Below are 12481 nucleotides of genomic sequence, written 5' to 3' on the forward strand. Positions count from 1 at the left end.
GTACTATGTAGCAGCTTTCGTCAAACGTTCCTTCTGTCTTGACAGTAGGTGCGCATATCTGACAATTCTACAGCTAAATTATAAAGGCTAGGTAATAAAAAGAAGTAGGTAATTATTAAGACTATGTAAGGCCGAGATGGCGCTTACGTGCGACAGGTATATATACTATTCTGCACCCGAAAATCAACGTTGGTTGATTATTCGTACCTTTTGGTTGTATTGGCGGAGTGGTGCGGAGCCCCGTCCTTACAGACTATACTTAAGCTATATGCGCAAGGAATTTCCTCTTAAATAGCATTTATAGCTAATATAGCTAATTCTTTGCGCACTAAGCATAATCTAGGCTATGTTTATATAAACTAGTCTAGTACATTTATAAAGCATTATTTAGAGCTTAAAGTAACATTTAAGCGTAAGTATAACTATAAAAGAGCCTTTTATAAAAGTCCTAGAGTAATTTAGAGCAGGTTTAGCCTTATAGAGAATATTAAAGCTAAGTATAGCATCTAAAATAATAACATGTACAACTTTAGTAAAATAAGGTTTATAATTAGCTAAATATTTTTTAACTATACTTATGCTTAAAACTTTACTTTAAGCTTTAAATAACACTTTATAAATATACTAGGCTAGTTTATGTAAATATAGCCTAGATTACACTTAGCGCGCAAAGAATTAGCTATATTAGCTATAAATGCTATTTAAGAGGAAATTCCTTACGCATATAGCTTAAGTATAGTCTTAATAATTACCTGCTTCTTTTTATTACTTAGCCTTTATAATTTAGCTGTAGAATTAGCTTGTAAAGGTTATCTAGCACTATAGTTATTTATTATCTTTTATAGGACTTTACACATAGCTGCAGCATGTTTTTTTAAGAGTTTTATGTTTTATTTAAAAGCTTAAAGTATAAGCTGTATCTAACATTCTTTTAGCGCGTCTAAGTAGTGTTATAGAGAATGCATTAGTGTAGAAAGAGTAGTTTAGTAGGGTCTTAGCAAAAGTAAGCAACTTAGGTGTGTAAGCAACTTGCCTGTGAAGTACGTTATTTTTTTTTATTATTTATTATTTTTTTAACGTACTTTATAGGCAAGTTGCTTACACACCTAAGTTACTTACTTTTGCTAAGACCTTACTACACTACTTTTTCTACACTAATGCATTTCTAACAACACTACTTAAATGTGTTAAAGGAATGTTAGATGTAGCTTACACTCTAAGCTTTTAAATAAAACATAACACTTTTTAACTAACATGCTGCAGCTATTTATAAGGTCTCTTAAAAGATAATAAGTAACTAACACGCTAGACAACCTTTCTAAGCTAATTATATAGCTAACTTATAAAAGCTAGATAATAATAAGGAGTAGGTAATTATTTAGCACATACTTAAGCTAGATGCATAAGGATTTCCCTTTTAGCTAGCAGCTATAGCTAATATAGCTAATTCTTTACACGCTAAGCATAATATAAGCTATATTAGCATAAACTAGCTTAATATATTTATTAAGTGTTACCTAAAGCTTAAAGTAAAGTTTAAGTATAAGTATAACTATAAAAAAGCTTTTTATAAGAATTTTATAGTAATTTAAAGCTAGTTTAACTTTATAAAGAATATTAAAGCTAAGTATAGCATCTAGAATAATAATACATATAACTTTAATAAAATAAGGTTTATAATAGGCTAGATATCTACTAGAGCAGTTATTATAGGTTTAAAGAGACAAGGACAGCTAAAAGTAGTCTAGCTAGGTAACTAGAAGTAAATAATAGCTATTTAGAGCATTAATGCTAAAAGGTAAGCTATTCTGCCTTTTATTATCTTTTAAGGTAGTAACTACCTTTTAAACTAGTATAAGAAGGAAAATTTACTTTAGAATTAAGTTATTATAATCTTTAAGCGTAGCTAGACTACTTATTAGCTTAGTCTAGACTAGTTAAAGCACTTTAACGCGCATATAAAGAAGTGTACTGTTAGCAGCTACTATCTACTAGTTATTAATAGCTATAAAAGCTATAACTTACTTTATTTTTAGTAATACTATAAAGATAATAAGATTATTACTATTTACATACTTTTTTACTTTTTACACTTTTTATAGCTACTTAATATAAGTTGTTTTACTCCTTTAAAAAAGGCGTATAAGCGCTAAGCTAAAAACTTTATACATAACTAGATTACTTATATTATAAAAATAAAGTTCTTACTATGCTTTAAAGCAGCCTATAATGCTGTAATTACTTTTAGTAATATCTAAAAAAAGTTCTAAAGCGCTAAATTAGTTCTTTTTAACTTATAATAAGTTATAATAGGCCTTAATGTAAAGTTGTGCACTTTATTACTACTACTACTTATATATAATAAGCCTTAGCAGTTGTAAACCCTAAGTAATACTCTAAAACTTAGGTTATAATTAATGCTTATAAAGATAAGAATTTAGAAGCATATAAATAGTTTACTAACTTTTATAGTTAAGGTGTTTAAAAAGGTTTTAAAGAGGGTAGTAATAATTACACATAAGCTAGTATTAGTGTAATAGAAAATTACTAAGCTTTAAGCAGCTAATAAAGCTACTACATAACATAAATTACATAAAAAAAAGTAAATTAAGGCAGAAAAGACCTTAATAATTTAAAAAAGCTTATAATTAACAGCTTTAAAGAAGTTTAGGGCGCGCAGTAATAGGAAAAAGGCAAAGAAGCAGGTGTAAGCTAAAGTAGGTAAGCTATTCTAAAGGCGCTGCAGACAGTGCAATTAGACTAGGCATAACGCGCAAATGTGTAAGCAAGAAGCAGAAGTAGTATCTAAATAATATTCTAGGCTATACTGTACTATATAGTGCTAGAGCGGGTTGTTATGGGCTATAATAGAGTTTGTTAGGGTGGGGTCTTGGCAAAAGTAAGCGACTCAGGTGTGTGAGCGACTTGCCTATGAAGTACGTTATCTCTTTATGTTTATAGCACTTTATATAGTTTAATTTGTTTTTTTACTAGCTTTTTAAAAGGTCTAGGTGTTTACAGATGTTTTATGTCTAAATACACATAGTCTTTAGGCTAGATCTTAGAAGCCTTAGATTAGGTTTATATAAACTACTTTTTTATTTTATATTTTATATTTTAAGCTTTAACTACTAATTTTTAGTAAAGTTTAAGTGTCTAGTTTACTTTATCAATAGCTTTTACTAGATCTTGCAGTTGTATTCTTTAAAAAGTATAGTGTAAGTAATAGCTAAAGTTAGCCTTATAAGGTGTCTTTTTTATTATTAATAACTTAAGAGTGTTTATAGCCAACTAAGCTATAAAAAGCTACTCTACTTAATTTATTTATTTAAAGAAGACATACTTCTTTAAATACTTCTTTATTTCTATGTTTACTTATTCTGTCTGTCTATCTGTCTAAGAGTAGTAGGCAGTAGATAGTTTATAGTTAATGTTTAAATGCTTTATAGCTGCCTACTAAAAGTAGGTAGTAAATAGTTTATTATAGTTAGATATAATTACTTTTAGGCTGCTATAGATGCTTAGAATGTATCTTTCTAGCTTATAAATAAGTTTCTTAGCTATTATTATTTTTTAATGCTTAGAAATATATAAACTTGGTTATTTTATTAATAGTTACTACTATTATGTTATAAAGCCTTTTTAATTTTAGTTTATAAGATAGAGGTAGACTTGTAATAAAGTCTATAGTTATTATAGTCTAAGGTTGCTTAGAGGCCTTAATTAGTTACAGTGTTCTATAAGGTTTATGTCTTTAATACTTTTTTAATTATAAATATTATATTTGCGTAATACTTTAGTGTATAGATGCTTTAGGTGTAGTATTATCTAAGAAATAGCTGCTTTTAACTTTTTTATAATGTTTTAATTTTAGAGTGTCTAAACATTAAAGCTTTATAGTATTTTTAGATAAGATTCTTTTAGCCTTATTATAGTAAAGTAAAAAAGGTAATTATTTTTATTAGTATAAGCTTATTATAAACTATTATATCTTTTTTTTTTAAAAATAGTGTAAATTTTTTACTATCTTTTTTATCTTTTTTAAAGTAGTTTACTTTTTAGCTTAAAGCATCTACTTACTAGTTACTTATTTTAGCAATATGCTTTATTATAAAGTTAAATTATAGTTACTAGTTCTATTACTTATTATATATGCATTAAGAATAGTTTTTTTGTAGTAAAAAAAGTAATAAAGTTAGTGTAGTTAGTAAACACTTTAAATTATTTTTTATATTTTTAAAGTGTTTACTATACCTTTTAGTTTTTAATCTAGTATGCTATAATCTGCTTCTAATTAGGAGAATTTAGCTAAGTAGTAGGCTACTAGGTGCTACTGTCTGTTTTCTTGTTTTTAGTAGAGGACTGCTTCTTCTGCGCGTAAAAAGGCATTTGTGTTTACCTTACTTTTAATTATAAGTTATACCTCTATAGAATTAGTTTACTACTTATAGCATGTTTAAGAGTTTTAAATGCAGTCGCTATTTTTAAAGTTTATATAAATTTTACTATAGCTTTTTTCTTTGTTATAGTGTTAGTAAAAGGTAGAGCTATTTTTAAGTAGTCTTTAATTATTCTTCTTATGCATTCTAATAATCTAAGGAATCCTCTAATTTCTTTTACTATAGTAGACTTAGGCTATTCTAAGACTTTTTAGACTTTTTTAAAGTTAATTTTAATTTCTTCTTTGTTAATTATAAATCTAAGGTATTTTATTTACTACATGTTAAATTTGCATTTAGATAGCTATAAGTGTAGGCTATATTTAAAAAGCTTTTCTAATACTTGCTTAAATTTAGATATGTGATCTTCTTAGATGCCTTTAGTATAGATAAGTATGTTATCTAGGTATACTAACATAAAGACGTCTAAGTATAAGTTAAAAGCTATGTTTAGAACTTATTAGAATGTAGTAGGGGCGTTAGTTAGGCTAAATAGCATAACTAGAAGTTTATAAAAGCTGCCTAGAGTTCTAAAGGCTGTTATCTATTTATAGCTATGCTTAATTTAGATTTTGTTAAATCTGTCTTATATATTAAATTTTGTAAAGTGCGTTGTGCCCTTTGACCTTCAATTCAAATCTTGTTCAGCATTCAAGTCTAAGAACTGAAATCGGGCGTCCCGTTGACCAGTTTCATAGGCTGCCGCCAGTTCCGTTGTTGTCATCTACGGCATTCGGCTTCTTGTACGCGCAAGCCTCTTCAAACGCGCGAGAGGATCCATGATGGGATATATGCGGAGAAGAGTGACCTCCAGTCCAATGATCCCATCCCTTTATCCACATTCATCTGGGTTCTCCTCGTCGCGCTTCTATTTGGCGACGGACGGATGTGGGCCTTCTATCTCCACCTTAGCGCTATTTCTATATCGGCGATTCCTATCGCCATTCTTTGGACTCGTAGCATGGATGTAAGCTTCAAGGCCATTGCTATTGTTATATTGGTCCCCGCAGGTCTTACGATGGCTTGGGTGTTGGCATCTGTTCTGAATGTCCCGGAATATCAATCTTCATGGAGCAGTAGCGCAAAATGGCAGCGGATAGACAAGATCTTAGCTCATGCATACAAGCGAAAAGAAATTCGCCAAATTCTCAAGTAGAGAAGGATCTGAGTCCTCAACGCAGCGATCAACCAGCTTCCGTTTAAGTTGTTGCCGAAGCATAAATAGATAACCGTCTCTGTTTTGCGTGTTGAACTGCAAATTAATGGCCACCTCTTCAAGTCTCTCAGAATGTGGGAAGAAAAAGCTTTTCATCTCAGATTCAACCTCTCATATGGAGATAGACATTGTCCGCTGATGCGGATTGGATTCAGAACCTCTAGATCAAACAATGGCCACAAGATATGAAAATCTCGCGGACGAGAGATTATAACCTATTCCTGATCAAAGCGTAGCAAATCTGAGGGTCCAAATGTATAATGTATCCGCGCGTATTGTACGGGCAGATCTATTGCAAACTATTTAGGAAGTGGTAAATCGGGAGAGACTCGGGTTTTGATCCAACAAGTCCGAAGCGCAATGGTAATCTCTAAGTTTGAGCTATCCATAGTCCAGTTGTCCGATAAATCTCCTGCTAGATGTAAACGCCTTCTTAGCGAAAAGGAGATTTTGGACTTTTCCGTTCACTTCGTCTGTGGGCCGTGGAATATCAGACGAGACAACACAACTTTACCGAGATGGTATTACTCACCACCATTACGAAGATAAGCTGTTTAGAGGCATATGGCGTTGTGGCTTCGTGCGGAACGATGCTCAGGCGTAATTTATGAGCAGGAAATGTGGTCATGAACTACCGTTTTGTTATATTTTTGAATGTTATACCTGAGGATTCATCTGGACTTGAGAATTGCAGACCACATAGCACTATCGCAAACCAAGACACTATAGAACAGGACCTGACAATAAGAATACGCATTTGTATATAGCGTTGAGGATACGAAATAAGGATATATTTTATATATTTTTTTAATGAAAAGGTTTTGCTGAAAGGTGGCTTCACTTGTGCGATGATAAAATTATTGACAGGTTGTGGCCTTAAACCTGTAGGAGTTGCCCTGTTCGCTGTCGATCATCAAGCTGTTGCTGGCTCTTTAATAGAGAAGTATTAAGCTCCTGGGTGAATTGTTAGCACTAAACTTCAGATTTATAACATCCACAATAGAATACAGCGTGATGGAAGATATTTTGGGGTGTGGCCAAGTATGGTCTGGGATGGAAGTCCTTATCCTCTTGACACCCGACCTGATAATGGGAAGGGATTAAGAAGACTACGACCGCTTGACTACATTCCAGAATATGCGCGAATATGCTGTATAGAACTTGGGTCGTGGATTAATTGGGATGCCTTACTCGTAGCTTCGGCCTGAGGCGGAAGCCGTTTTCCCAACGGCCAAAATGTCGACACATCATCTTCCGTATCCGATTCCTGAGCAGGATCCACTTCAGAGCGACTGAAACCTTCATTCACGGTTGGCTGAGTTGTAGCATTCTTTGCCGGCGTTACTGACGAAGTTCGACTTCGAGTCTTCGACGCCGAAGAAGGCCGGGGTTTAGAAGCGCCGCTGGGTGGGGACACCTTGAGGCTGTTGAAACTAGAGGACATTCGCTCGACTGTGGTGGGTATTTGTAAGCTCAAGATCGGTGTCTATTGATGAAAGGTACGAGGAGCGACTAACTTGGATCATCGTCTTCTCCACTATATCCCATTTGGGACGCTGGGGTCTGCGGCCTCGAGACTTGTATCCTGACTGGGTATCCTGCGCCTACCAAACATTTTCTTGGCCCTAACCCATGCCTTAAGACTTAGAGGCTGTCAGCGTCGAAGTTTATTGACCTGTATGTTCGCACTCACCAATTCCGGCATTGCAAACTTGAAGATCTAGCACCCGTTTTCCAGACTGCAGAGCATCCAGCGTCTCTTTCAGTGCATTGCGCTCTGTACAAATCTCTTCGGACTCTGAGCCAATGGTACGGAGTTGCTCTTCGTTCATGGCGGATACTACAGACGGAATAAAGATGGACGCGAGGTCAGCAACGAGACAATTTTCAATAGCTAGCATTGCGACGTTGTTGATGAAAACTGTTATAGCTCTCTTAAACTGCGGTTAGCCTAGCTTCCTGTAGAAAAAAGAAAACAAGCTTTGAGGATCAACGGAAAGATTTGAACGTACCTTATAATACGTTTGCATGAGGTCTAAAATCTCAGAATTAGTAAAGTCGTCGATAGACTGCATCAGCAACTGCTGCTTCGCTCTACTATGGCCTCCCTCAGCGGCGCCTGTCTTTGATTCGTAGGATCTGCGAGCGCGAATATAGTCGAGTTCGGCCCCAAAGCTCGGATCGTACATCGTGGGGTCCCTTGCCTCGTATGGTAATAGTAGCTCGTCTAGTTTCTTCTCAAGCGCCGCTCTCTTCTTCTCTAACTCAGGCCCTATGTGCTCTAAGAATAGCATGTTGTATGTTCGTGAGTCCATCTGATACATCAAGCTGAGCTCAACATATTCTCTTACTGCCTGGACTACCCGATTAATGTGGAGCTTGGCTATATCTCGCCACCGATGGGACTGCTGACGGAAGATCACGCACACGACAAATGGGTTGACGAGTGACAGAAGACCTGGTTGCCGATTTTGCTGAACTGCAAGCCCAATGTAACTCTCCAGAAACTCTGCCCTGGGGATTGTCTCCGGATCGTCCACTTCCGCATCATATTCCTCAACTTTGCTTGACGCGAAAGGGCTGGAAGGGTTTTGTGTTTGCTGGTCATCCGCGACAGTCCAACGGTGTCCCTTCTGGTACATGATATGCGCGAAGGCAATGTTGAGGTTCTGAATCTCTGTACGCAACTTCTTTGCCTCCTGACCATCAAAGAATGGATGACTAGGAACTCCTCGGAGCGCATGTTCTGTCAAGGTCTGGAAAATTTCGGCCTTCTTTGTTAAGTAAGTACGCTGCTGATCTGAAGTCTCCCGAGAGCTGCCCAAATTCTGTAATCTGGTCTCGGTGGCCTTAATAGCGTTTTCAATAGCCGCGACGAGAGAAGGAAGTTCTACCCGGATTTGGTGAAGAAGGATTTTCGATAATTTTGTCCTCAGGGCATCGATGCCAACGTCCGATCGAGAAACAGACCTCCAGACTCCCGTGGCGAAGAATCGCCTTTCTGATTCGTCGCGCTCAGCATCAGGCTGTTCACGCTCAGTGAAGCTTCTGTTCTTGACAACATGCCAGCCCAACTCAAACTTGACCACCTTGTTCTGAGCCATTTCGATAAATTTCTGCTCAGTCTCTGATCCAGAGTCTAAGGTGTCTGGTTTGGTGATGATGCCTAAAGTGCGGGTTCCAAGAGGATCAAACTCATTACGAACATACTTCAGGACGACTTGGTTATCGGCGTCGTTGCGAGCAGAAACCACGGCTAGGATAATGGACTTCTCGTTGCGCATGTATTTTCGGACTAAGGTCTGAACTAGTATGGCATCCTCGTCGCTTTGTCGCTGGACCTGAAAATGGATTAATCCTGGTAAATCGACAATGGTTAAAGATGGAAGATCTGGGCCGGTATATCGAATACGCAATATGTCTTCCGAAAATCTGTCCGCTCCAGCTGTGGCTTCAATCTTCATGCATGCTTTTGCTTCCTCTAGGAGGGAGGGAAATGAAAACTCCTCGCGTGACGAGAACGACCGTTGGAATTTCTCAAGCTGCTGCTTCTGGGCTTGTGTCCTGTTATTAGAGGGGATGATGCTGCAAAGGATTGCGATAGTTGGGCCCGAGGTTCTCCGGAGGATAAGTTCAGTAGCGAAAGCTGTACACTGCGCATCTTTCGTAGGGAATCGGAGACGCGTGAGACCTTCCAAAACCGAGCTCTTTCCTGTGGATTGATCTCCACAGACAATTACCTGGGGCAGGCTAATATCATGATGGCTGACTCCATAAGAACGAAGTTGATCGATGGCATCGAGGAGTGATTCTTGCTCTTTAGAGTGCAGCTGCTCCAGAGTGTCTACCCCAGCCATTATGATGTTGAAGTACAAAAACAAAACAAACAAGTCCGTCTAAGTTCTGCCGAAGATATGTATTGGATAAAAAGGTGTGGGAGGTTGGGTAAGAGTATCTTCAAACCGAGAGACGCAGACTTAAATACTTGACATTAGCGACCGAACATATCTCATATTAGAATATGCTAAATATCGAAAAAGGGTGAAACAAATTACGATGTATGAAGATAAGCCAACGTGTTTCGAAGTGTAGCACTATGCGGAGTTGCATTGAAGGCTACCAATGAAATTCTTCGAAGAGGAGCGTTGTACAACATGCTAGCAAACGTAGTGGAAGCGCTTCTTCGAAACGCTTGCCCTAATTTGGCCAACACGCTAAACATGCCTAGCTATCAATGCTCAGTGGTAGGCGTTAATATGCTGTCCATGATGGAGCGATTGGAGGTCGTCGAAGAGACTCAGTCAAGATCACCTGATGTACAGCATGCCGACAACTTATTGGTTTTGGATCGCGTATCAGACCTCAGAGTTGCCTTCTTGATCGACTGTTTGAGACGATGTGTGGGACCTCATATGCAGCCCCAAAGCGAAACGCTATTGATATTCTTTCGACCTCCTATAGGTTAGTGTTGGATCTAAAGCAATTGCTCTCAAGAGACGGAAGTCGAAAAAGGAAGGGTTCTAAAGAACGGCGGGAGAGTGCAGTTATGACATGCCAGCCTTCCTCCCAGACTTGCTGAATGAACAGGGGCGGAAAGCCTCAGCCTAGCTTTAGATGCGGGACGAACCCGCTGGAAAAGACACGTACACAGAGACGACGGGGAGGAGGAAGCGGTTACGAGACGCTGCTGTGCCGCACACTAAGTGATGAAGGGGGATCACACCCATCGCGAATCCTTGTTCCACCAAGCAATGCATCAAGGTTAGACGTAATGCAGTTAAGAAATGATTCTCTAATTCGGAGATGGGTGCATTTAGTATCGGTGTGTGAAAGGCTCACGTTGCAAAATCAGGGGTGCAACTGCGATCGGAGCTCGGAGAAACCCAATCCGGAGATTATGTAACTAATGCCTCAATCACATGCCTCTGCTATCCCATGGTATTGTTGCACATGCTAGAAATTGTTTTGGTGAGCGTGATGTTATACACTTGATTTTGGATGTGGCCAAGAACAAAGCCCAAGTCTTTTCATCCTCATCTTGAACGCGTTGATCCATTAATTAGAGCTCTCCATGCTCATGATGTGTCTCTGGCTCCTTCGTCTCCTCATCATCTAGAATCTCCTCGATCTCGATTTTAAAGGGTTCTTGGTCCGCTACTTTCTCTTCCTTGACTTCCACTTTTGCTTCTTCTGCCAACAATGAGTCAGGAAGCCTCTCCTTCTTGCCTTCTCCCATTCGAATGGCGTCGACCCACTGCTCAACTTCTAAGGAGCCAAATCCTTGTCCAGAGTACTTCTTCCACCACGATCGCTTTCCATTTGTAGCGATGAGGTGGACCTCATCCTCATTTCCAAGCTTCAGTTCCGCAACCAGCGATGAAGCCAGCGGATTTGATGCCGGAACACCGACGAAGGGGAAGAGGTGGCCAGCCCGGGCATCATGCTTCTTGTGGATTGAAGCGAGCGAGGACAGAGCGGATGCTGCAGCCTCGGATGATTCATCCTTAGGTAGGATCGCGAGGATGCAAGTTTTGCTCTTTGCATTCAAGCATGACAATTGAAGCTCTGCTAATTCGGCAACGAGGGGAATTTTTGGCTTCGTCTCTTCCTCTGGGATGATAACAGGCTTGGGTGCCTCATCATCATTGATTTCTGGATCTGGAGACACCACCGGCTTGACCGCTTCCTCGACTGTCTCACCCTTGGTTGATGCGGCTGTGGAGGATGCATCTGCAGACTTCTGTGAGGCTGAGGCCTTCTTCTCGTCCTTTTTTGACTTCGATTTGGGCTTCTTGACCTTCTCCGGAGGACAGTCTGGATTCGGAGGTGTAATTTGCGAGAGGAATTCTACCATGCCTTCCTTCTTCATTTCACCGTCATAAGTGATCGCATCTTTTGCACCACCGGGAAGAAGAATCAGGGTCGGGACCTTCTGCACACCAAACATCTTCATAGCTTCCGTTTCCTTGTTCCGAATCTGAGCGATGGGAATCAGTCCTGCGAAATCAATGGCCAACGTCCTCAAAGTTGCGCTGGTTAGGCCCTTGTCACTGAACAAGATAGCCTTTGCGGTCTCATTGTCCTCTGCTAGCCACTCGTTCAAGTTCTTGTCCGTGATCCGCTTGACAGTATTGGGAATCTTGTCCTTGACAGTGTCTACGATGGCCTTCGCTGTGCGCTGACCTTGGTAGTCCTCGACCGAAGGCTTGCCTGGTTTCTTGCCGGGGCGAACAATCTTTAGGGTCGGGAAGCCTTGTACACCCATTTGACCGCAGAACGGCTTGTTCATTTCATCGTCGCAATTTATAGCCGCGACTTTAGCGATACCGGCGAGGGATTTGGCAGCGGATTCGAACGCTGGCTTGAGGTTTCGACAATGGCCGCACCATGGTGCATAGAATCTTAAGATGCATTAAAGAATGAAGGAGGACTGGATGGGAAGGGGGCTTACTCGACAATCTAGTCAATTGTTTAGTAATCCATTGAATAGGCAGGAATGTCAACTTACTGAGGTGTAGTTTGATTTTGCAATCACTCTGTCATAGTCCAGCCCAGTGATTTGGAGCACGGCCGAGTTCTTGGTGTACAATCCCTCGGCGTGGACAGTGTTAGAGAGAAGCAATGAGGCCGTAGCGGCAGCGAGAGTAGCTGTGCGCACCATTATGTTGGGAGGTGAAAGAGAGTGTAAACAAGGGGTGGTAAAATTGAAGTAGAGGAAGTTCAAGGTGAGGGTGGCTTATGTATGGGTGCTCACATCATGTGTCGTGATAAATGACAGGTTGTCCTTTATGAAGCTCCTGCTGCATATGTTACTCTAGCGCATGGC

General features: G+C 39.2%; 2 protein-coding genes across 2 annotated transcripts; both read right to left on the reverse strand.

Annotated features, from left to right (window-relative positions):
* Positions 1 to 6452: 6452 nt before the first annotated feature.
* On the reverse strand, positions 6453 to 9589 carry BDR25DRAFT_344364 (P-loop containing nucleoside triphosphate hydrolase protein). The gene is made up of 5 exons (XM_033693933.1): positions 7668 to 9589; positions 7349 to 7589; positions 7173 to 7298; positions 6847 to 7107; positions 6453 to 6609 (listed from the first exon to the last, which is right to left on the reverse strand). The coding sequence occupies exons 1-5, from the start codon at positions 9510 to 9512 to the stop codon at positions 6602 to 6604; spliced, it is 2481 nt and encodes an 826-aa protein (XP_033544872.1). The 5' UTR covers positions 9513 to 9589; the 3' UTR covers positions 6453 to 6601.
* A 720-nt stretch (positions 9590 to 10309) lies between these two features.
* BDR25DRAFT_290563 (thioredoxin-domain-containing protein) lies at positions 10310 to 12425 on the reverse strand. The gene is made up of 3 exons (XM_033688523.1): positions 12164 to 12425; positions 12107 to 12114; positions 10310 to 12056 (listed from the first exon to the last, which is right to left on the reverse strand). Exons 1-3 carry the CDS (start codon positions 12314 to 12316, stop codon positions 10715 to 10717), a joined length of 1503 nt encoding a protein of 500 aa, XP_033544873.1. The 5' UTR covers positions 12317 to 12425; the 3' UTR covers positions 10310 to 10714.
* Between the last annotated feature and the right edge of the window lie 56 nt (positions 12426 to 12481).

The sequence above is a fragment of the Lindgomyces ingoldianus genome (genome assembly GCF_010093535.1).
Source record: "Lindgomyces ingoldianus strain ATCC 200398 unplaced genomic scaffold BDR25scaffold_26, whole genome shotgun sequence".
Classification (NCBI taxonomy): domain Eukaryota; kingdom Fungi; phylum Ascomycota; class Dothideomycetes; order Pleosporales; family Lindgomycetaceae; genus Lindgomyces; species Lindgomyces ingoldianus.